The 26,068-nt window shown below is 45.4% G+C and overlaps 1 protein-coding gene across 2 annotated transcripts in view; it reads right to left on the reverse strand.

Moving 5' to 3' along the window:
- Positions 1-26,068, reverse strand: part of ADAMTSL3 (ADAMTS like 3) — a 350,523-nt gene that overhangs the window by 278,186 nt on the left and 46,269 nt on the right. For both annotated transcript variants that reach the window (XM_053888620.1, XM_053888619.1), the window contains exon 3: positions 21,470-21,589. In XM_053888620.1, coding sequence (XP_053744595.1) covers positions 21,470-21,589 — 120 coding nt within the window. The remainder of the gene's footprint in view (positions 1-21,469; positions 21,590-26,068) is intronic.

Here is a 26,068-nt window from a genome sequence, read left to right on the forward strand (position 1 = left end):
ATCCTTACAATTGCCGTATTCACTCAGATCCCAAAGAGATCCCACACCCAAGAGGGGATTTTTCTGTTTTTGCACACAAACTGCAAAATACACGTCAAAGACTTTTTCCCCTTTAAGGAACCCACACAGATGCCTCGTAAATTGTTGCCGTAAAAATTACTATCTGGACTTAATGTCGTTATGAGTTCATAGTTTGTATTTTACAGTGAAACTGGTTCAAGCTGTAGAGCATTAGTATAAAATACAAAAAAAAATTAATTTTTGTTGCAGAGACTCATTATTCCCTTTATGCTAGGAGGCTCACCACACTTTCCTCCGGTCTGAATACCAGCCTTTAATTAAGTGTCCGTCTGCGATGTCTACTCCTCATGTACCATTCCAGATGTCTATCCAGCGGGAAGGAGTCCCTGGGCTGTTTTGCGGTTGATGTCGGAGTCACTCTCCTGCTTTTGCTGGGCGCTAAGCCAAGTAAATGATCTAAAGCATTCAAAATAGACGCCAAAATTAATAAATTTTTACTCATATGAAATTCAGGACCGTGCACCCTGTTTTATGAAGCATGAGTGCTGTCAACAAACGAGAGGGGATTTTTAAATAAAGTCATCCCCCTGTAAATTTAATCAACGCCGTCTCCTCCAAACAGCAAGACAGCTTCCATCAGACAAAGCTCAGCGAGCACGGCGCAATCGTTTGAAAGGTTTGCACGAAAATGGAGCACACTGCCGAGCGAATTACCTTCCAAACCTCTAGACCCACAAACTTTCTCTGGTGAGTTAAAATGACATTAAATTCCACCCGTATAATGCGCGCAGCCCACAAAAATGCCGGAAGACAATGAACTTCGCACCCGCCCCAGAACTGTAATTGCACTTAGAGGCCGTGACTCACGGTCTCTGCTCACCAACGTGGGTGCCTAGTTCGTGGACATCCCTGCCTCCACCCCTCGCCCCCGTGATACTCTCTATCGACACCTCTGTCACAGCATCACATTAGCACTGGTTGTGTCCACTCAGGTTCCCTGCTGGGCTGAGGACCAGTCAAGACACAGAACCTGTCTTGTTAACTCGTTTTTTCCCCTGCGAGCCGGGGCATAGGAGGCGCTCACCTCGCTTGATTGAATGAAAGACGCCGTTCACTTCTGTTCAGGAGGGTGTAAGGAGACATTTTACATTACATTTCCCATTTCACTCTTGTGATTACACCCAGACGGTCAATTTAATGAAACGCAGAAAATGGAAATGATGTGGCGGGTTGTAATAAATGCCAGCGCAGGAATTCCTGAAGAGTGTGCTTCCCAATACAATGCGGGATTGTGCTCTTTCCAGGGGCCATCGTTTCTCCAGCGCATTTTGGCGGGTTCCAATGAACTAAATGTCATTTATGACAATATCCATTACCTGCGCTCACTGCCACCTGACGGGAATCACATTCAGAGCAACACCGTCTCCGAAGCTGTCAGTTTCTAAAGAAACATACCCCTTTCCCACGAAGAGAGAGAAATAGGCATGTGTGATGTTCTGATGAAAATCCAACCATACGTGAGAAGTGGGAAGATAATCTGGTACTAGTGAGGAAAAGTCAATAAATTCCATGAAATGTCAGTGGAATACAAATGATGGTTTTATGGAATATAATCAGCTGGGTAAAACAGAGCTGAACTTTGTTTACACAACTTCTAATATAGTCTGAGAAGATTTCTTGCGACCCAAACTCGTTAATAAATGTAGAAGCAATGGCCCTTTCTTATTGTTGCCCATTATTATTGAAACAGAACAGAATTTTCTGGGAAAATCCATCTCTAAGGAATAACATCAATCCCAACCTGTTCTTTTTTTTTTAACGTTTATTTTTGAGAGAGAGAGAGAGACAAAGAGAGACAGAGTGTGAGCAAGGGAGGGGCAGAAAAAAAGGGAGACAAAGAATCCGAAGCAGGCTCCAGGCTCTGAGCTGTAGGCACAGAGCCCGACATGGGGCTCGAACTCATGAGCCATGAGATCATGACCTGAGCTGAAGTCGGACGCTTAACCGACGGAACCACCCAGGCGCCCCCAACCTGTTCTTTTAAATCCCAGTTTGACTCATGTATGTTTTGATCTGCCAGAGGAAGCATCTGTTAGATAAAATACAGTGATAACTAATTTATCTGACACCAGTTGGAAAATTAGTTATTTTCCAGGTAATAGACGGTCGCTCTCCCAAATATCATTTTTAGTTTAGCTCTTTTTAAATGGAAAGGACACGTGACAGCATAATTTAACACCTTCTTGGTGCTCAGGATCATTTCTGGGAACACTCACTATTATAAAAGCAATGAGTAAGTTTGTTGTGTTGTTAAATGTTCCCAACTGCTAAGCTTCCGAGTCCCTGAGGTTGGTTGTTCCTTTGCCGTGAAACTGTGCTACGGTTTCTTTTACCCCAGTCTCCATGCCACCTTCCGACGGCCTTTTTCCCCTTCCTTTGTCCTTGCCACATAGAGTGACCTGGGCCCCGCTCCACAGAAGATTCTCCAGCCCATCCTTCTCAAGAGATTTACCACTGCAGGCTCTGGATGTCATTTCAGATTCAACCCTGCAGGCTTTAGGCACAGAGTTCCCGCCTAGAAAAATCCATCATTGGGGCACATCGTGGGTGGCCAGGGCTCTTGGCTTCGTCAGCAAGCCCTCCTCCAGGCAGTCAGCAACTCATAAGCAACCCAGCACCCTCTACAAAGTTCCACGCCATTTTTAAACATTAGATTTTTAACTTTGGTTTTTAGACATCACGCATCTCTTAAAGAAAAAGGTGAGGACCTGTAGGTCAGGTACCAACCACTCCACTAGGTGCCCTGCTCTGTGACAATTCTGTCCCTCAGAGATGAAAGCCAAACCATAGTCCTGGGTGGTCTTTTTCCAATGGAGATCCACAGGGGTACAGTATTTATTCCCAGTGAATTTTTTTTAATTTTTTTAATGCTTATTTATTTTTGAGAGAGAGCGGCAGAGCACAAGCGGGGGAGGGACAGAGAGAGAGCGGGAGACACAGAATCCGAAGCAGGCTCCAGGCTCTGAGCCGTCAGCACAGAGCCCCACGTGGGGCTTGAACTCAAACCGTGAGATCATGACCTGAGCTGAAGTTGGGCGCTTAACCGACTCAGCCACCCAGGCGCCCCTATACCTTTTTTTACTCACAAAAATATTCCATTAAATGATTTGATCTGAGCAACTTTAAGGAGCAAAGCAAGTTATGATTTCAAACCAACTCTTGACCAGTTTTGTACTGATAGATGAGTATTCATACTGACCTTACTAAAAGGTTTCACCCAAACGTTCGAAGGAGGGGCATGGGCGTATGTGGGTTTGTGCAGGTGAAAATGAACACCTGAGTACATGCATTGCCCAAGCACGAATCCTGTAGACTTACCTGTTCTGAAAAAGGAATTTAAAAAAAAGGGCGGGGGTGGGGGGGTTCCACAAGACAACAGAGTTTTCTCCATAAAAGAAAAATGGGAAGTTAAGCTCTGTCAGCATCTCTTAGTGAAGTTCCTCAAAGAAAAACTAGAAGGGGACTCCCCACCAGACACAGAAAAAGGTAGACACTCAAATAAGTATTTAGTCCTGGAGGTCAACTCCCCCATCCTTCCTGTTTGTGAAAATCGCCCCCAGCCTGCACAGGGGTTAGTCACTCCTCCGGAGTGCTCCTTCATCACTACTTAGAAAGAGTATTTATCATGTCCTCCAGATCAAAGTATTATATCCTCCCTTGCAGAAAACCTGAGAAAGCCACTGAAAAGGAAATTTAAAACATTCATAATTCCACCATCCAAAGACATCCACTGTTAACATTTTGAGGTGTCTCTTGATGTTTTCTTTCTGTTCATGTTATGAATAAAATTGGAGACTTGTAAGATTTTACGACCTGATCTTTTAAGTTATGGATGTAATATTAACATTCCCCATGTTATTTCAAAAGTGTAAATATAATAAAAATTTGTAATATTCCATCTTAGAGATCCCATAATTTACTCAGCCATTTCTTTACAAAGATTTGGACTGTTTCTGAGTTTCACATGTTATAAATAACGATGATATTAATGTATTTTTGCATAAAACATTTTGTTTCACTTAGAGCATTCCCCTGAGAAAAGTCCCAGGAAAGGCATTTTGCTGGATCCGAAAGTAAAGATAGTTTTGAGGGTCTTGATATGTTGCAAAGCTGCTTATCGAAAGCCCTGTATTTATTTCAGTAGCACGAGACACCTAATCTCTGCCCCCGCAAACTCCACCACGGGGTTTTCATACTTTTTCTTTCCTTTAATGTTACGGGTAAAAATGCTCTTTGGTCATTGCTTGAATTCACATCGTATCGCTTATAAGTTGGATCTCTCCTTGGGATTGCTAACCACTTGCTTTCCAAACAGAAGAATGGATTCTTTTCCTTTAAAATATTCATCTACTACCTTCCATTTTTCTTGCCTACCTGAAAAAACTTTATTTTGTATAGTGAGCAGTTTCACATCACTTCCATTACACGTCATTTTTCTTCAATTTTTCATCTGAATGTTTTTCGACAAATACCCATTTTAAGCCTTCTAAGTAGACCAATCCATCAATACATTTCGTTTTCCCTTCATTGTGAGTTTCTTATTGTAATTTTTAGAAATTTGAGAAACATCTACTTTTATGGCCTTTTTATATTTTTATGGTTTAATTTTTATTTAACTCTTCAATCCATCTGGAATTTATTTTGGCATGTGGTAAAGGTTTAAATTAACTTTCTCTAAATAGTTAACCAATTGTTCCAATACCACTTGTTGAATATATTAAGTGCTCACATTTACTGAAAGTATTTGAGGTAAAATATTCACTTCTCCACCAGAGATTCTAGTGACATTATAACTTTTGAGATATTCTCATTTTTGTTATTTCCTACACAGTGTATCACTGTAGTTTGTATTTTCTCCTTGGTCGATAATTGCTTTAGGAGAATATCTTAAGATTTCTAAACGTTTACAGTTTGTATCTCAAAATATCTCCCCTAATGTCTATTCACAGTAGGCTCAGAGAATGTGGCCTGTGTCAATTTCCTTATCTGATTTTTTTTTTCTATCTCTGTGTTTCCTAAATTCTAAAATGCCACTTTTCATAGTTGTTTTTTTCTTTTTTCTTCGATTTTTGAAATCACAATGCAATACATCTCACGATCAACACAGTGAGTGAGTTCTGGGGATTCTTTTTCTTGCGAGCTCTTAGTAAATCAAAGATGTCTTAAGACTTTTACTTCATTTTTTCGTCTCTTCCGTCTCACCTCTTTCTTGAGTCCATCGGTTGGCTCTCTGCCATCTCTACAACATAGTTACAGTCTCCTTGTCATCAATTTTATCTCCCTGTCCTTTTCTTGTGTGACTGGACTATTGACACTTGTCTCCACAGCTTTGATGTCTTGCTGACTCCAGAACGCTCGGTTTCTCCTGCGTCTTGATTTCACCCGAAATCATGCCTCTCCCTTTCCAGCCTTTGTCACCTCAGGCCACCCTGCCTCCTAGTCTAGTCTAAGCTAGTAAACTGGTCTAAGCTAGTTTCACGGGGGCAACCTCTTGTAAAAAGACAAGTCAGTGTCCCATGTTTCTTAGGTTTCTGGCTGTACACCTATTTTGCAGGAAGCCAACATCTAGGAGCGTTTAGAGAAGTGGAGGTCCCCTTCTCGCAAACTGCAGAACGTTTTGTAGGTTCGGGGGTATTCCTTGCTTGTATTTCTTTGAGAGGCTGATCTATCTGGATCTGGGTAATAACCGAGTGGCTGAATTAGGAGTTGGGAAGGGAGATCTCTCAAAGACCCCTGGGGCAAGGAACCTTATTCACCCAAATCCTTTACTAAGGAATGCGTGAGTCTGAATCACCAGGGTGCACATATGGATAAGACAACATGGCCGTTGGGTCCAACACCACAAAACGCTCACGAATGATAAGGCCTGCCAGGCGTTTAATGATATTGCTGATCAGATGAACTCTGGTTGTTTACAGTAAGATTTCCTATGGCATGTGGCAACAGTTGGCCCTAGCAGGTGTAGAGCCTAGCCGCGAGATCACGCATGGCAGGCAAAACTGAGCTTCAAGGCAACCTCCTACAGCGATGCTAAATAGCTCCAATCCCGGGTCCAGTCCACTTTGCTAAATTAAAGAATAAATATGCTGCATCTAAATAAATTACAACATTATGGAGAGCCTGGGTGGCTCAGTTGGTTAAACGTCCAACTTCAGCTCAGGTCGCGATCCCGTAATTTGTGGGTTCGAGCCCCGTGTCAGGCTCTGTGCTGACAGCTCGGAGCCTGGAGCCTGCTTCGGATTCTGTGTCTCCCTCTTTCTATGCGCCTCCCCAGCTTGCACTCTGTCTCTGTCTCTGTCTCTCTCTCTCAAAAATAAAGACATTTAAAAAATTTTTTTTACTTAAATAAATTATAAGATTAAAAAATAAAAATATAAAAATCACTAACTAAGCTGTACAGAAATATTTTTCTATACTCATCTGAACCTGGGAAAGAATAAATGTTTTTTGCATTTATTTTGCAGGCTCTTATTCTAATATTCTACGATAAAATCTGGCAAGTTTAATGATGTCTTTTTTTTAACTTAAAAACTATGAGTAGAATATTGTAAGACTGAACACTGAGGAAAAAATATACTTTTAAAACATTTTAGCTAAAGGTTTACACTAAGTTCATGGCATTATAAATCCATGTCTTAAAATGGGCTGAATTTGGGACACTTACTTGATGTTATAAGAGCACTATCCTGTAATGGGGCAGGAAATTAAGCTGCTTCAAGTCAGAACACAAAATAGACTCAACTTGTAAAATATGCTAATGGTAACACAGTTTCACTGCCAATAGCAGGGCATATTTTCTGTCATTAAAATATTTTAGTGCTTAACATAGCTATTCGGAGTGTAAGGCTCACTGACACATACTAACCTTTGTAAATGCTGACAATCCAATACCTTTTGTCACCAACCCCTAAATCAATGCTTCTCAAACATGTGCTAGTGTCAGAATGTGTGAACCATCATGGGATGCTTTTACCAGGCCCAATGGAATACGAATAAAATTAAACTTTACTTTACGATACTTGCAATGTTGGACAAAACAGAGAACTATTTTCTCTCATATTTCAATGTGACAGAGGTCAGGGGCCACACATTTAAGAAACACCTGTAGAAGAGGCAACTAATTATAAAATGTTTTGCTGCTAAATTGATTGATTTTCTTGAGAATCTGATATAGTTTAAATTGCATTGTTTAATTTTAGGTATGTGATCTAGGGCAATGAGAAGTAAAGATGTTTTCCCTTGAGCAAGACCTGGGTTTGGTGAGGTCATTGCCTCCTCCAGACCTGCAGGCTCCTTACTAACAATGCAATGACACCACCTCATAGGAACGTTGGGTTTCATAAATAAACATAGGGTTTATTTTCTTGTTGTTTGTTCTGTAATTGCTAATTTTTTTTTTTTTACTTTTTACTCTGGACATTTTCAAGTGTAAAGATAGAATGGTATAAGGAACCCCAAGGGCCACTCACTCAGCCCCCCCATCAACAACCCAAAGCCAATCTTGACTCACCCACTACCCACCTTCCCCCATTATTTTGTAGCAAATACAAAACATCGTGTCATTGCATCAGTAAATATTTTCATAGGCATCTATAAAAGATATTCTTCCTTAACATGATCATGATACTGTTTTCGCAGCTTAAAAATTAGCAATTGACAATAAAATATTAATTTTCCAATCTTCTTATATCATCAATGGTATTGTAACTCCTGTTAGTTAGTTAGTTAGTTAGTTAGTTAGTTAGTTAGTTAGTTAGTTAAAGTCAGGATCCAACTAGGGTCCATATATTGCAAATGCTTGACGTATCTTTTAAGTTTCATTTGATCATTTCAGTTCCCCATCTACTCTTTTCTTTTTTTGTTGTGTTTTTTTTTTTTCCTTTAAAATATATTTGTTGAAGAAACTGGGCTGTTTGTCCTGTAAGGTTTCCCACTGTCTGGATATTGGTGGTTGCAGAACCATGGCTTGGTTTAACACATTTCTCTGAACGCTGGATTCCTTGTAACTGGATGTTAGATCTGGAGCCATGATTTTCACATGGGGCGGGGGTGGGGGGTGGGTAGGAACCATAGAGGGCAAGAGTACTTCATAGATGGTATTGTGTTTTTCATCAAGAGACACACAATGTTTAGGTGTCTCTTTTTGTGATCTCATTAGCAGGTATTGATATACTGCGCTTAGAACCATCAGTGCCTTGGCGGTTGCAAAATGATCATCTCATTCTATCATCCCTTCTTTAATAGATGGAATACTTCTGTAAAGACATATTTTCCTCGTTTACCACTGGTCACTCAGTGGTACGACTGCACCCACCAACACTGATTAATGCATTTCGCTATCATTATTAATTTAGGGAATTAAACACAGTTCATATATTTAAATCCTTTGTCGTTTTCATTCTTTTTTTTTTAATGTTTATTTATTTTTGACAGAGACAGAGACAGAATGTGAGTGGGTTAGGATTGAGTGGGTTAGAATGAGTCCCAGAGAGAGAGGGAGACACAGAAGCAGAAGCAGGCTCCAGGCTCTGAGCTGTCAGCACAGAGCCTGACGCGGGGCTCGAACTCACGAGCTGTGAGATCATGACCTGAGCCAAAGTCGGACGCTCAACTGACTGAGCCACCCAGGCGCCGCCATGTCGTTTTTATTCTTATTGATGCCCAGACTGTCCCATTTTATGCTCGTAAGAGCCTATGCCAAGTTGGCTCCTGAGTCCTTGTGATGAAGTTCTAGGAATCCTGATTACCAGAATTAATTACATAATGTTTCCAGTCTCATTTTGCAGATTTCCATCCCCAAGCCATTGTCCCATGAGTCCCAGGTCCTGCTAAGTGGGAAATGATTTTTAGAGACCATAATCTGGGCACTAGGGGTGCCATTGCAGGTAAGTTAGTCATTTGGTCATTGTTTCTAAAACTTTTCAGTGAATGGAGCTAGAAAACACATCCTATTTTGTTACTTTTGTTTAAGATCAAATTCCTCAGGGGTTCTTACAGATACTTACAGTTCAACTGTAGGACTGTAAACATCAGGTTTTCATTTCTCTTTTACACCCATCTCTCATTTCTCCCACACCAAGAAGCTGGGCTCTCAAGAATACCAGAAATATATTGGATGATCACTTTTGCATTGTTCATTTGCTTTATCCCACAATACCCACACAGTGGTCTCAGGCAGCATTTCAAATGCTGCCACCCACAATAAGATTACCATCGAAAGTTTTATCGTTTTTAGTTCTCTTTGTCCTTGGATATACTCACATAGAGTCAAACTTATATGTGTTAAAGTCACTTGGAATAATTCTTCTCTCTGTGCGGTTAATGCCACCAACTGAAAGCACAGATTTTTCTTTAGCTTTGTTTCTTTATTTTCGATTTGTAGAGATTATACTTTTTAAATCTAATGTCATTTTACAATTTTGTAAAAACTTCTGCAGATTCCAGAGTAAAATGTCTAAGACAGATGAATAGGAAGAAGTTTAGCTCCCATCCTTCTCCTCTATACCTTATTCTCTCTCTTCCCATATATTAGCTCTTGGGTTTGTTTTGTTTTGTTTTCAACTCTCCACAAACTTCATCTCACCTTACAGGGGCCATGCTAATACTCTCTGTATTGGTAATTTAGTAGATGTGCTCCTGAAGCAAACACAGACAATTGTTTTGCAAAGTAGCTGTAACTATAACGCACACGCAGTATGCCTGTACATGGAGGTCACTTACTGAAGGGCAACTAGAATCTTATCTATATCTTATAATCTTCTCCAAAAAAGAAAAAGCCCCCACTTCTCTAGTCTTCAACTGGAATTGCATGAGGTACCCTGGAGACAATCCTTTCTCACATTATTATTCATCCCACACCCAGCACAGTGTCTGGCATGCTGTAGAGAGTCCCTCGATATTTGCTGAGGGAACGTCTGAATGAGTCCCTGAATGAATAACCCTCCTTAGACTTCCTGCAGCTGCCAGCACGGACGCCAAACACAAAGGCCACAGTGCAAAGCATCATTTATCTTTCGTGGGCACAGCGTGTTTGGGATTAGGTTTTTAAATGGAGCATGGCTGCATTTAATGCATACATTTAACACATCACTGCTCTATTCGATACGTGTATATTTTAATGTAGCGTAAACCTAATATACAGGAAAAATTTTGAGTCCAAAACCTTGCCTTGTCCTGATCAGAAAGGAAACTCTGCTCGACCATTTTGAACTTGGCAGAATTAAAAGCTTGTCAGCATTAAATGCCAGAGGGAAGGGATCAAGAGAAGGCATCATCTAAGTGGACTAGGAGTACTGTCCTTGGTGACCTGCCATGTGGAAAGAGCAGAGAATTAGAGGCAGAACAGTGTCCAAAAAGAGAATGATGTGACTCTCCATCCAAGCCTCTGGACTAACAGTGTTTGGAAGAAAGAAATTATTTCCTCAGTTTCAGGTAGAACAGGATTGAACACACAGGACTGAACACACATACACACAAGAAAGAAATCCGGATAGACTCTGTTATGACAAAGGATAATGAACATTTTTGAAGAATTTCTCTTATTCCTTAAAGAAAACTCAGAAACAAAGGTATAATCAGAATTTTGTCAAGTCTCGTCACCCCTGGAAATAGACCTTCTATTCACTCTGTGTCCACGGGAGACACAGAGAAGTCACACAGGCCTGCTCCAGAATTGCTCTCAATCCAGAAGAAAGAAGATGTCCATGTAAATAATTACAAACCCAAATGAAGCTTTGGGGTCCCAAGCAAGAATGAGCTGCTGTTCACCAAAGAGCAGGAAAAAAAAAAAAAAAAAGACTATACACTGACGACCTCCCTGGAGACGGATGGAGGAGACAGTACCTACGGTGGGCATTGCAGGAGTCACAGATGTTCACCGATGAGCTTGGCATGCCAAGGGCCTGGCGTAGGCAAAGGTTCAAGAAGGCAGGTCCGGTTTGGTTACAGCACTGGGCACATGAGAGAAATGGGGGAGGAGTGCCTGGGTGGCTCAGTCAGTTAAGCATCTGACTCTTGATTTCCACTCAGGTCATGATCTCACATGGGATCGAGCCCTGCATCAGGCTCTGTGCTGACAGCATGGCGCCTGCTTGAGATTCTCTTTCTCTCTCTCTCTCTCGAAATAAATAAAGTTGAAAGAAAAAAAAAAAAAAAGAAATGAGGGACAAGAGAAGCCAGGTAGCCCAGGCCAAGCTACGTAAGGATGTCAATGTTGTTCAGGGGTTGAACTCTCAGAGGAGGGCACACATGGGGCCCGCTTAAGGTTTCTGACAAGGGATAGAACCTTCAACAAATAAATGTCTGCCAGGCATTTACTCTGTGCCAGGCTGTGAGTCAGATCTGAGAGTATAATGGCGAAAAGATGCAGAAGCCCCTGCCCCTAAGGGGCTCAGAGCCTAGAGGGAGAGTCAAGGGAGGAAATTATCGCCGTGCTGGGGGCTGAGGATGAGTAATCGATGGGAGAACCTCCAAGGGGATGAGGGAAGACTGATGGAGAAAGTACTTCATTAGCTAGACCCAGCCCTGGGAAGGGAGGCATACGTTATGTGATGTTCGTTAATTTCTACACAACTCGAATGTATTCATGTAAGCAGCCACACGTTATTAACTTTCAGAAGTGGAAACCTGTCCAAAACAATTGTGTGTGTGCAGAATGACGAAGAGACTGGAATCACTTCTGGGAAGAGGCAATATTAAAGGCCATCAGTCACTGTCCAGGACTATCATTGCTGACCCCGGGGACGTGAGGCTCAGCAGAAAGTGCTCCAAACCTCAGATCCTGGACTGGGTTTCTTGGAACCGTTTGTGATGCAGCATCCCCACGGGGTTTGCTGTTTGGATAAACGAGCCACCCAGACGAGCACTAGAAGTTCAAACTGCCCAAGTGCCCACTCAGACCACAGCCGCCTTCTCCTCTCCTCACCCCCCACCCCCCTACAATCCCCGCCACCACCCAGGAAGGTCACAGTCCGCTCAGGAGGCAGGAAATGCTGTAAGAAAATAATTCCTAAGATGCTAAAGGAAGGAAGCCAGCAAGCAAGCAGACCAAGTCTCACCTGGGTGGGAAGGGAAGGCAAGGACAGCATCAGGGGCTCCCCTGACGACATAATGACTGAACTAGAACACAAACAAGGGCTCGCATGAATGACAGGGGAGAGACACGGGGCGTAAGAGGCAGAGGGCGATGGTCCAAGAACTGGAACACTTTGCGCAATGTCTGCCATTGGAGAAGAGCCACGAGAAAGGACACGTAGGTAAAACCAGGCCCGGAAATTCACTGGGAGGCAGCGCCCAGAGGACATCCACGTGGGGCATCCCTAACAGCCACATGCTTGTCCCCCACTCGCCCTTGGAATGTCCTACCAAGTACAGCAGCCAGCAGCACCCGCCTCGGGACCACAGATCCCACTTGGTAACCGCAGCCCAAGAGGGGACAGTCAAGTCCAGGCTGTGAAGGTGGAGGACCACAAGTCCAGTCTGCCTGGGCCATCTTGGTCCCAAGAAAACCGGGACAGTTGGCGGCCCTACAGAAGCTTACATAACTCATACGGAGAGCGTTATGAACAGTAACTCAATATACAGAGGAACACAACAGACACTTTCAAGAAACTTCTCTACCTGGCCCCAGGCATCCACCTGGCACAGCGATTTTCCCACCACCCGAAAGAGCCCTCAAGAATTCCTCGGCTCCCCCCCAATCCAGATCCAAGAAAATACGGTGTGTCCACGGAATGACCCGAGCCTCACAGAGCCTTAGTCCGTCAGGAGCCTCTTTGCAAGCCATGCCTGCACTTCTGCGACGTAGGCCAGAATTGGCCCAACAAAAGGAAACATTTCCAAACTCCAAATAAGCCAATCCAAACATAATGCTTAAAATCCCTCATGATAGGGAATAAATTCCATTATTGCCTCCACATCCAGCCCTATGTCTTTTCTTGCCGGACATGGCTCGCGCTCTCTCTCTCTCTCTCTCTCTCTCTCCCCTGGCCTACACGTAAACTCACTTCTTTTTTGTGGCTCTCTCGATCTCTGGTTTTTCTCCTTGACCAAAGAAAGAAACGAGACGGCTCCCCCCAGCCCCCACCTCATCCTCACAGGAAGGCTACCAGTACAGCTCCTTGTCCCAAGTCCCGCATTTTTCCAAGATGGCAGACACGAACGAGACCTCTGCCTTTGCCACAGCAGAATACCAGCCCTGGCATCCACTGCAGAGGAACTCGTGTTCGGCGGCAGAGATGAGAGGTTGAGAGGTGAGCGCACTTACTTTCATCCAAGCGGAGAGGGTGACGCAGTGGAGTTGCCTGAAGTGACCCAGTCTTGCGGTGCTTGAAGACAGAGCATCTCTGAGCAGGGACCAGCCTGCTCTCAGGGAGAAGGGATGTCTGAGCACAGACAGCAAGGGCATTGTCAGGGCATTGTCAGGACGGGACCCATCTCTCAGCACTCGTGACTTGTCGGGGAAGCTGCATTTGGGGCTGTCTTGACCTTTACGCCACCCATACCCATCCCACCATGTAACCTACCTGGTGAAAGTGACAAAAAATAATAATAATACACGTACCCACCCCCCACCCCCCAAATGAGTCTAGGAAGACAGCGTTAGAAAAGGAAAGTGTCTGCATAGTTCAAAAGCCAGAGCCCGAGTCTCCAATAACAGACCCCATTCTTTCATGCTTGAGAAACAGCTGATTTGCAAAAATCTCAATGATAATGAAATTCAGAGTTCACGTGTGCCAGAGCCGGTCAGAACAGCATGTCCCGCCGCATGCACAACATTCATGTATTTGCTCTGTGCCTCGACTGGGAACAGAGTACGAGTTATCCCAATTAACACATTTTTGTCTTCTCCTCACAGACCATGAGCTCGCTTTCTCATTAGATCGCTAAATCTTTGGAATATTTAAGGAGCATAACTGCGTTTGACCAAGATTACTCACTAACAAAGGAATGAGCTATTCAAGCTCAAATGGCGTGCTGCTTAAAAACATTAGCCACACAGGCCAGAAACAACACGGAAACTCTCCTATCTGGAGAATACGCGAGCGTTCATTTTGACCGGGGAAGGAGCTGACGATACCCTATACGTGCGAGGGCTGTGTCTATCTTCCTCCACCAGAAATTTCAGAAGTTGGTATACACTTCCCAAGTTACAAACTATTACATAAATAACTTGGAAATGTCAAGTGATATTTCTTGAGGCCTGCCAACAGCTGAACCACCAGGAAGCTCATCGCCAAGATATTCGTGAAAAGTTCAGAAGAAGTTCCTTCGAGAAAGACGTACTCACAGCAAACAGATTTCTTCTCCTTAGGAAAAAAAAATGCATAAGTCAATAGTTACATTAAGGAGAAGGAAAATTAGGTTTGTCGTAAGGGTTTAAGAAAAAAGACTTTTAAAAGAAGTTTGGAAATGAGACTCTACAAAGACTTCGTTATTAATATATTATTATTACTACTAGTATTAAAAATTCATTCAAACATTTCTCTCATACTTTTCCTTCCCACAGATTAGATGTAAAAATGTCTTAACTGAGCTTAAGGGCAAAGAACAGGCACTTGGCTTTGCTACCGCCTTGGCTGTGTGATCTTGGGTAAGACCCTGTTCCTCTCTGGGGCTGGGGCTCCTCACCTGAAAAAACAGAATCCCTACATGTCCTTCCCACTCTGACTTGCTATAATTCCAAATGCCTGTCAGGGCCACGGACCCAGCCCTCCGCCTCCCCGGCAATGGAAACAGTAGAGAAAACACAAGTTGGAGAGGCATTTTGAACTCAGAAATCACACACAAACAGGCGGTCAATGGCATCCAAGAAAGGAAAGAGTCAACTGTGACCCCATCCATAGCATCATAACGCCTTAGGATTTTACAAGTACACAATTTTACAGACACGGAACGAGTCACGTGAGAGTCTGGGTTTGATTTCGGGAGTGTAACTCAAATTCTTAAAAAGGACACCCGTCGAGGGCAAGGCTGGGGCAGGGCAAGGGAGGTGTGTGAAGTCAGATTGTAAGAGCTAAAGGGCATAGGGAAAAGTAGCAAGAGACAGTAAGAATTTGAAAATCAACTGGTCACTGAGGGAAGTGACAGATCAGAGTGTAGGAAACAGAATTTTTAACTTAAAAAAAAAAATCTTGAATCCACTTAAACGTGGGCAGTGAAGAGACAAAACACATGCCAAATTAGGGGCTCCTTACCTAACTGAAGGTAGTAACTGAACCTAATGGAGAAGGTCACAGAGGAGAAGGCATGATGGGTACAGACAGGTGTACAAGGACCTCTGCAACACGAAATCAAGGCGTGTTCTGCATGGCTACCCGCTTACATCGGAATTCACCCTAGGTTAATTTGGGGGAAGTCAGAACCCACCACTAACTCAACACCCAGCCTTGTCCCGCCTGCCTGGAGTCCAAGTTATTAAAGCTTTGTTCTGCCTCTGTGTGTCTCGTCCTCGAAAGGTGGCAAGGCACACGTTACACCAGCACGTATGCAGGCGAAGACCATGCACGCACCACGGGAAAACGAACATGGGCGCTGATTCCTAAGCGTGCGTAACCTCCTTTTATCCCACGATGGTTGCCAGTAAGAGGAAGCGTATTCCAGCAAACCCACAAGGTCTGGGAAGACACACCTGTATTTCCCTACACCTAACAAACGCTAAACGCACACACACACAACAACGACAACAACAACGAAAACCCACAAAAATAAAAGACTACTTTGTGCAAGACAAAGAGTTTCGCTAACTTTTTCTTGTCAATGTAGAGTCTCCTTTTTTTTTTTTTTTTGACGTCCACTTATTTTGAGAGAGACAAAGTGCATGTCGGGGAGGAGCAGAGAGAGAGAGGGAGACAGAGAGTCCGAAGCAGGCTCCAGGCTCTGAGCTGTCAGCACAGAGCCTGACGCAGGACTCGAACCCATGAACTGTGAGATCATGACCCGAGCCGAAGCCGGACGCTTAGAGGACTGAGCATTCCAGGTGCCCCAAGTTTCGCTAACTTTAAAAAAAAAAAGAAAGAAATGACTTCCCACCAAGAAAGACTAGCCTGGAACAGACTTTTAAATCTGTCCCCATAATAAACTTTGGAGGCCCCAAGTTTAAAGTTTCAGTGCACTACAGGCGAGGATGGATGGTGAGGGCTGCCTTCCTCCTTCCCAGAAGGAGACACGGGCGACGTGACTGACCGCCACAACGGCCACAGACAAAGAACAAACTGCGCAATTCAAGACTCCGCTTCCTAGAACCGACCGGCCTTCAGCCGTTTGCCTGTGAACAGGTCCTCCCTGGGATAAACTCCAAAACCACCATGAGCAATGACAAAAGAATTTACCCCAGAGGCTGGCGGGCTAACGAGTTTCTGGACCACAAGCCCTTCACCGAACACGGGTTAACCACCTTGTATGACTGATGCAACCAAGTGTCAGGATGCTTCCATTGCAAGGACATGCTCATCAAATGGGAAGTCAGCGCCATTTTATCAGCTACCATGTTCCGCCCGGACTTTGAAGGAAAAATGTCGTTCCTAGTGTGATAATAATCATGTGTATAAATGCATCGGCATAGCTAATTCTTAAGTCCTGAAGGTGCTAAGTTAAGAATGAGCTATGGAAGCAACTCAGTGATATTAAGTCATTCCCTTGGGTCTAGTACGATCTACTAAGGTTTAACAGCAGAAGCAGAAGCAGGATTACGAGGAAAGGAGATCATTTTCTGGGTGATTCTCTTGAAAGGAGCAGGCAGCTATATCTCAGAGGGGCAGCCTGAAATCGGAGTGCAGCAGTCTTAGTTTTTTCAAACACCTGTCTGGGTGTCCTTGAGTTGGTCACTTATACATCCAGAGTCTCTGTTTTCTTGACTCGTAAAACCAGGCGTTGAGCCAAGGTCCACGGCAGCTGTAAAATTCTATGATTCTCTAAGTAACAGTTTACTGTGCTGCTGGCAGGTCCACCTTGAGAATCGGAATGATCCAATTAGCACTCTGCAGTGTGGACTATTCTAGCTGTAGTTTTAAAAAAAAAAATAAATAAATAAACAAAAAAACAAAAAACCCAACAATTTCAAAGTGGAAGGCATCCGGATCATGCAACACAGTCACCTTGTTTTTCAAAACAAATGGAGAATCTGACGCTGAAATCTGACGGCAAGGATGCTGAAAACCGTTGTTAAATTACGAGCTAATTCAGAGCAGAAGCAAGACGAGGGCTGCCTGACTACCAGCCGGTTTGCCCCGAACCACACGGTTACCCAGTTGGCTTCGGCACTGCTTTCCTGCACCAGAAGCCGCCTCGGCCCCTGCATGATCCATAGTGCGCCTTTTATGTGACTCATTAAACGCAGCCTACATCACAGCTGTGCTTTACTGGCCTCAGGGTTATTCGTTTTCCAGACACCTCCTCTAGGAGCCATTGGAAGGGTGACCTTAAAGGTCTTCGTGGAAAGTAGGCCAGGATGAAATACTCGAAAAAGCCCTACGAGGACGGGTGAAGACGGCAAATATCGATCTACCACCTGCCTGCTTCCCATTTCATCAAACGAGCGCTCTGTGGGTAGGACAATCCTCGGGAACCCAGTCCCGATGCTATCACTTCCAGAGGCAGGCTGCAGCCTCAAGGACAGAAGCTCTCTGTGTCACTCTGGCTTCAGGCCGCTGCCCCAGCAGAAAGGGGCGTCTGCACGAATCTGCAAGTGTGACAGCACAGACACCAGCCTGGACGGCCACTCGCACCCACCCGCACCTGTTCCTAGCCAGGCAACGCCAGCAGGTGATGGGGGCGGGGGGCGGAAGGTAGGTGACAGGTATACCAGACAACTGCCCCCCCCCCACCCTCCGGATGTGGGCTCGGTGAGGGAGGGACAGCCCTGAAAACCTTTTAGGGACAGCTGGGGAATTTCTGAGCCAGGAACAATGCCTCATGCCACCGAATTCACTGTGGTGTCCCAGTACGGGATGACTTGTTCCAAAGAATACAACTTACGGGGACGTCAAAGCCTAAATTATGTCGGACCCGCCAACTTGTCAAATCTCTCCGACATGATGCCGTATGAGGGAGGCCAGACACGTGTGGGTACGTGCCATACGACTCCATTCATGTAAAATTACAAATCAAAAGCAAAAGTATAATCGTGACAGAAGCCAGAACGGCGTTATTTCTTCAGTGGGAGGAAACTAGGGTGTTGCAAACGCTCCATTTCTTGATCTGGGCGCGACGACACAGGTATAAAGACATTTGAAAATTCGTCAAGTTCTCCCCTTCAGATACGCGTGCACTTGCCTATACCGTGCCGTGCCTTAATAAGTTAATTTAAGTATGGCTCAAGGTCCCCCGATGCCAATGGAGAATATGCCTCTTCCTCTCCTGCAGCATAAGCACAGCTGAGATTCTCCGAATGGGGCCTCTGCAAAGCGCATCAGTAATAACAGTACCTACATTCAGTGCTTACATGCAGCAGGCCCTGTGCAGAGACACCTGTATGAATTACCTCCGTTCAGCCTTAATGCATTTCCACAGGGTAGAGACCGTCCACGTCTGCATTTCACACAGGAAGTGTGACGTGCGAAGTGAAGTAACGGGTCCAGAGTCACAAGGGAAGTCAAGCGACCGCACAACAGGGATTCAAAACCAAAGCAATGCTCTTAATTGGTGTTCGTGTTTCACCGCACGGTGCAGACCCAGGGCGGTTCTCTCACTAGGCGAGGTTGGACTCATTCTCTCGTCCCTCTGCCCGAGAGGCTCCCCCTAGGACGATGCAGCCAGCACGCTCAGCGTTAAGAGGAAAGGGAAGCAAGGCATGGGGTGATGGATCGTCTCTAGCTGAGAACATTCTGGAAGTTCATTCGGGAAACACACCGAGTTTGGTGCAAAGGCCTGTGCAGCCTGTTTGCTTGGTCTCTGTTAGCAGAAAGCAGGTGCTGTTATCGACTGGTTCTAGTGTGACCTTATTCCTTTCCCTTAAGGGAAACACACGGTGGGGAGAATACAGAATGTTGTCATATGCTATTCGCTGGGGCTTTTCGGAACACCATGTCTTAGGACAACATTTCCACAGTATGCCACACACTTTTAAGGTCTTCTTTAGGCCTGGGGTGCCTGGTGGCTCAGTGAGTTGAGCGTCCCACTTCAGCTCAGGTCATGATCTCACGGTCAGTGAGTTCAAGCCCCGCGTCCGGCTCTGTGCTGACAGCTCAGAGCCTGGAGCCCGCTTCAGATTCTGTGTCTCCCTCTCCCTCTGCCCCTCCCCTGCTCATGCTCTGTCTCTGTCTCTCTCAAAAATAAACATTAAAAAAAATTTTTTTAAAGAGTCTTCTTTAGGCCTTTTGAAAAGGCTGAGGGAACTTACTTTCCTCCAGCTCGTACACTGTTATTATATCAAGGATAATGTCTGTAGAACCTGGAGCGGGCATTAACCACTCTTTAATTAAAAAGTACGTAGCTCATGGTTTTCCAGATGCCCTCTTTTATCACGTAATGCCTTCTCAATTAGTTCCCTGAAGTTTTCCTATGAAAACCTGTTGGATCATTGATTTCTCGATTACAAGGAGCCATAAATTACAGGCCCTGTAAAAATCCACCAGGGAGAAGGGCAGAAAGCAACTTAATGAGAACGTAGCAACCAGGCCCCAAAGCCCATCCAAAGTGTTAACTGGGCCCCATTATGTGAACACGGGATCATCCCTTGCCCAGCCCTGCTGCCCACAGTAACTATTCACACACTCATTTCTCAAGACACTTGAAAATCCTGATTGCATGTCGAAATTTTTTATTAAAAATTGGTCTCGGTGCAGCCGGGGGGGCTCAGTCGGTTAAACACCCAACTCTTGGTTTCAGGCCAGGTCATGATCTCACCGTTTGAGGGTTTGAGCCCCACATCGTGCTCTGCACTGACAGTGCGAAGCCTGCTTGGGATTCTCTCTCTCCCTCTCTCCCTCTGCCCCTCCCCTGCTCTCTCTCTCTCAAAACAAACAGACTTAAAAAAACAACTAGTTTTTATCTCACTCCTGCCCCTGAGCCCCCGGGTAGCTCCCTGCCCACAGGTGGGTCCCCGTGAGGCTCACCCCAACCCCAGCCCCACGGCCAAATGCCCCGAGCACAGGCCACTCAGCAGCAGCTTAGAGGATCGGAACGGCCTGCCCACAGCCGGACCGCTCCCTGCTGTCACGTCTCACATCTGCCCACGCTGCCAGAGCCTCTGCTCCTGAGGAGCACCTTCCACCTGCGAACCAGCTGCTGCACTCAAGCCCGAACTTGCCAGCTTTGACCACACAGAGGAGGACACCTCGGTCATAGGCCCGTCCTCTTCCACCCCATCGTGTGCCCTGAGAACACAGTGTAGCCCCGTTCCGCATCTGCACCCGGCCCTGTGGGTACCAAGATCCGCCAAATCCTCCAAAACCCTCCCCTACCACCCGGTGAATTCAGGCCCTACCGGCTAGAACCCTCTGCATCTGGCAGAGTTGACCCACACTGCTGAAGACAAGGTGTGAGTGACCTCAAAGACGTGTATGACCGTTAATGCCGTTAAGGCGACAACGTGAGCCTCGAGTGGAAGAGAATCACGGCGCCCAGTGCCCAGCTTGCACGCCTCTGCCAGGCACAGCCTTGTTCCGCAGTGAGCCGTCGGGAAGTCCTTGAAACACACACACACACACACACACACACACACACACACACACACAGCCACCCCTGCCCTGTTCCCTTCTGGAAAATGGGCTTGGGAAGGAAAAAAAAAAATCAATGTTGTCACAGTTAAAAGAAAGGAGGTAAAAGCTAAAAGAGAGAAAAAATTAATGCCTAATCAGAAAACAGTGCTCTTTGAAAAACTTAACAGAAGACCACGGGGGAAGGGAAGGTTAAAAAAAAAAAAGTTACAGAGAGGGAGAGAGGCAAACCATAAGAGACCCTTAAGGACTAAGAGCAAACTGAGGGTAGACGGGGGGCGGGGGAGAGGGGAAATGGGTGATAGGCATTGAGGAGGGCACTTGTTGGGATGAGCACTGGGTGCTGTATGGAAACCAATTTGACAATAATTTATATCTTAAAAAACAAAAAGAAAGAAAACAGAAAACAGTGCCGTTGGACAACTTCAGAACTGAATAATAAATTTGGTGATGAGTAAAGTGAACGAAGCCGTCATGTATATTTCTGATGAAAATAAGAAAAAGTGACTCAAGCCAACCTCCCCACCAGGGCAAGAGCCACACATTGTGTAGGAAATTGTATACAAGCATGGGCAGGCCAGCAGTCTCGGGATCCCTCCAGAGAGTCAAAGGCGTATTGTGTTAGCTGTGCCAGGGGGGAAAATACAATTATTTTGAAGTTATTTTTGAGAAACCACTTCCTGCCCGTCGGCAAATGGCAAAGCCAAAGGTAAGCTCTTTTATGGGGTTCTTACCTGGTCATCATAGCGGTAGGTGAGGAACTGCTCCCCGGTCGTGTCTTCGAGGAAACTTCCCTGAGGGGAAAGTGCAAACTCAGGAAGGAAATATGCTCCTGGAGACTTCTCTGCTGCGGTCTGAAAGGCAAGGTCACCTGGTTACAAACGAGGCTCCAGTGAGCACCCCTGAAAAACCGTGATTGTAGCCACTAAAGTCTGTACTAAGAAAAGGGAAGTGACCTCTCTTAGTAAAGGCCAAGGCGAGACGCACCAGGTGTCTGTGTTGAGGCACCGGTAGGCTAGGATATCACACAGCTTCACCTCAAAATGGCGCACACGGTTATTTATTCCCCGACACCTGCCCCCTCCCCACAACCCTCCAATGATTCAGCTACAGTGTGGTTAACTTGATTATTGAAAAAAAAATTTTTTTTTAATGTTTATTTACTTTTGAGAGAAAGAGAAGGAGAGAGAGAGAGAGGTATGAGCAGGGAAGGAGCAGAGAGAGGGAGACACAGAATCTAAAGCAGATTCCAGGCTCCGAGCTGTGATCGCAGAGCCCGATGCAGGGTTCAAACTCACAGACCGACAGATCATGACCTGAGCTGAAGTCGGACGCTCAACTGACTGAGCCGCTCAGGCGCCCTGCGGTTAACTTGATTATTAAGTGTTGTTGTTACAAATCCATTGTTTCTAGGACTTTCTTTCTTTTGCTTCCTTCCTCCCTTCCTGTCTTCCTTCCTTCCTTCCTGTTTTTGTTTGGTGAAGGAGTGAGAAACAAATTTTTTTCCCTACTACAAAAGAAATCCACATTCATCGAAGAAACCTTTGAAGATACGGAGGAACACAAAAGAAAACAGATCGCCCCATAATCCCTTCAACCTATAATAACCACGTTTAATTGTTTTGGCATATTTCCTTTGAGACTTTACTTTCTCCTAATGCTTTGTATGTTTATGTAAAAATCCAAGATGAAATAAACATGGCTCTTGCAGGAAGACTCCATTTGGTTCAAGGAAAAGCTCATACGCTGGCGTCAGAAGCATTAGACATAAGCCCCCGCCGTCAGGGTTGAGGGGAGTCAGGAGGGAGGACGTCATCTCTTAGACACTATGGGTTGGGTACAACGACCAGTGGACTTGCTACCATCACTTGGCATCACCTCCAGCCTGGAGAAGCCCAAGCGAGAAGGTGCTGGAGGCTACACGGTGTCTCCCAGGATCGCTGCCTTGACTGTTGAAAACGGATGAAAGAGACACAGGAGGTGGGGAGCCCCCAGTGTGCAGCCCCATCCGATCCAAGGACACCGATCAAGGACTACGTCTCCCACAGGGGACCTCACTCTGCCTGCTTGGGCAGGAGTTAAGAATCCAAGAGGCCACAGGTGTTACTCTGAGGAAAACACTCTCTGCAAACAGGAAGAGTGAGCAATAAAAGCACCCCTCAAATACCTCTGCTCCCCCAATGGTCACATTCTCAAACTGAAGCAGGAACTCTGGTTAAAGCAAAACATCCACTTGAACACCACGCTTTAAGAAGAGAAAGCAGGGGCGCCAGGGTGGCGTCAGGTCAAGCATCTGACTCTTGGTTTCAGCTCAGGTCATGGACTCGCAGTTCGTGAACTCGAGCCTCGCGTTGGACTCTGTGCTGACGGCACAGAGCCTGCTTGGGATCCCCCCGCCCCGCCCTTCTTGTGTGTTCACTCACAAGCTCTCTCTCTCTCAAAATAAATAAATAAACTTTAAAAAAAGAGAGAGAGAAATCAGTATGTGATACCTTTGTGAAGGCACATAGAACAGATAACTCTCTCTTTTGGTTAGCCCTAGACTGTTCACAAACATTTCAAGATTTTCTTATTAAATTTCATTCACACGAGGGTTTCAGCACCAACTGGGTGACAGGAATCTTCCCAGAGCCATGCATCCCCACGTCCCCCTTGCTTTCCCTCAGAGTGGTTTGCTTGAGTCTGGGTTACTCTAGTCTGAAGTGAGGAAAATAGGAAGATCACCTGTAAAAGTTCTGTTAAGCAGCAAAGCCTCCCTTGACACAGGCCTGTCACCTCAGTGTTCAGACCACCGCTGTGTTCTGGGCAGGTTTTCTCTATCATGCCAGCTTCTGTGGGGAAGGCTGTGTTGCCAAAGTTATGGGGTCACTTGCAGCCTGCAGCAAAGCCAGGGTGTTAAGAGTCTGGCAGGGAAGTCTGTCCAGGCCCCGCCAGGGGTACAGACTGCATCTATCACACCCGGCCAGCCAGCGTTCTGATCACTGCTGGACATTATCTCTAAGTGGCCTGGGAAGGAAAAGGAAGAGGAGCTAATACCACAGACCCCACAGAGACAACATGGCTCTCACACATCTTAGTGCTCTCTTATGGCTCTCAACATGAAATACTAGAAAAAGCAAAAACCTCTCCAGTACTAACGTTTTCACTCCTCGGTATTTATTAGCATAGGAAAAAAAAATAGCTTGATTATAGCTGTGGCTGATTACCTTCTGCTTTCTGACCTGCTTTTCCAATCTTTCAATTTTATCAGGCTTAAAAAACAAAAGTGAGGGGTGCCTGGGTGGCTCAGTCGGTTAACTGTCTAACTTTGACTCAGGTCATGATCTCACAGTTCACAAGTTTGAGCCCCGCGTCAGGCTCTGTGCTGACAGCTTGGAGCCTGCTTCAGATTCTGTGTCTCCCTCTATCTCTGCCCCTCCCCTGCTCATAATCTGTCTCCGTCAAAAATAAAGGTTAAAAAATTTTTTTAATTAAAAAAACAGTGAGATGGGAATAAAAAAGTCCATGTGGAAATAGGAGGTGAATTTAATGATACAATTTCTTACTTCTGTGTATGTTTCCTGGGAAGTCTGAATATGTGTCAAAGATCAATTATTCTCACCAAAGAAAAACACATCTAGGTAAAGCTCAGGGGAAATCTTGCATAACTGCGAGAAAATGATGGACTTCATCTTAAGACAGTTCAGGTAACCTGATTACTAAAATGCCTAGCGAATAGTCCACGAGAATTAGTTGCTGTAATTGTGACTTGCCTCTTTTGCCTTCAATGTTCATAGAATGATAATTTTAAATGCCTAAGGAGACTTGCCATGTGTGCCTGGCACCACAGAGCAGAAGCCAGGCCCAGAACCCATGAGCAGCTATGTGTGAAGACACAGATCTAGTTACCAAAAGTGGGGGGGGGGGTCGTTGGGAGGTGTCTGGGAGCATCACCTGAAAACAGCTCCCTGAATACAAGGGGCCCCCTACTATAGTGATTTATACTTAGTGACCTATACATTCCATATGTATTTACTGAGTACCTACTATATGCCTGGAACCATTCTAAGAGCTCTGGGTACACTGAGGAACAAGAAAGAGGAGGTCCTTGTTTTTATGGAGGTTGCCTTCTAAGGCGAAAAGACACCTAGTATGTATACAAATCCATAAACAAGAGGAAGAAAGTTCTACGTGCTCTAAAGGAAGCAAACAGGGTGACAGGAGAATAAAGTTGAGTTTGCAGAAAGAGTCAGTGAGGCTGATCCCGTGTGGATGAGGAAGAGAGCAGCTGAAGGGGAGACAAGAGAGAATGGAAGGAAGAGGCAGGACATTCAGAGCACTGTGGGCCCAGGCAAGGGGTTAGAGAACCACCAGGAGTATCTCAAAGGTTGACTGCTTCATGGAGGATGGGTTAGAGGAGGCAGCAATGGAGCCATAAAGACCAGCTGGGAGGCGGCTGCACTAATCCAGGTGAGAAGAGATGACTCCCCGGACGAAATGATGCCAGTGGAGAAGGGAAGAGCTGAATAGGCCAGAAGTAGATCCTCCAAGAGTTGTTGGTGGGTGAGAAGAAGGGAGGAATCAAAGATAATTTCTGGGGTTTTGGCCTGAGCAGCAGGCCATAAAGGAACACCATAGATGGGCAGCCCCAGCAGGAAGAGAGGGGCAGAGAGGTGATAGCTGTGTTTGAGTCGCGTGACGTCTGAGATGCCTTCGTGGCATCCAAGTGGAGAGCTTGGGTTGGCTGTGTCATATGCAAGTCTGGAGCTCAGAAAAGCAGTCTCAGCCTGAAGCCAGAGATCTGGAAGTCACTGTTTACGTTTCCATATATACACACCTCCTGAAAGAGAAAAGAGACAAGAGGGCTTTGTCTGGGACCCTCCACAATTCGAATGTCTAGCCGTGAGTAGAGGAGGAGCCAGCCAAAGAGATTAAAACTGGTAATCATTTAGAGAGGAATAAAGGGGGAAAAAGACAACTATTGGACCATGGATGGGTTCAGCATCAAATAGAGCAACCGACTACCTGAACGGCCCTGGGAGACTGAATAAGATGAGACCAGAGATGGGTCCACTGGGTCTGGCAAGAAGGAGGTCATTGTTGACCTGGACAAGAGGAGGTACAGTGAAGTTGCAGGGACCACGGAAATGGTTTGAGGAGTGGATAAGATAAGAGGAAGAAGAGACCAGGAAGGGACCCTTAGAACCGGGCAACAGCTAGAGGGAACGCGCAGGTACGGGCAGAACTGGTAAAGACGGGAGAAACCAGAGCACGTCTGTTGGGTTATGGGAATCATCCAGTGGTAAGAGGGACCGTGGAGGAGACGAGACACTGCAGGTGCCAAGCCCTTGAGA

Source organism: Panthera pardus, unplaced genomic scaffold (genome assembly GCF_024362965.1).
Source record: "Panthera pardus isolate Hobbes unplaced genomic scaffold, ASM2436296v1 HiC_scaffold_23, whole genome shotgun sequence".
NCBI lineage: Eukaryota > Metazoa > Chordata > Mammalia > Carnivora > Felidae > Panthera > Panthera pardus.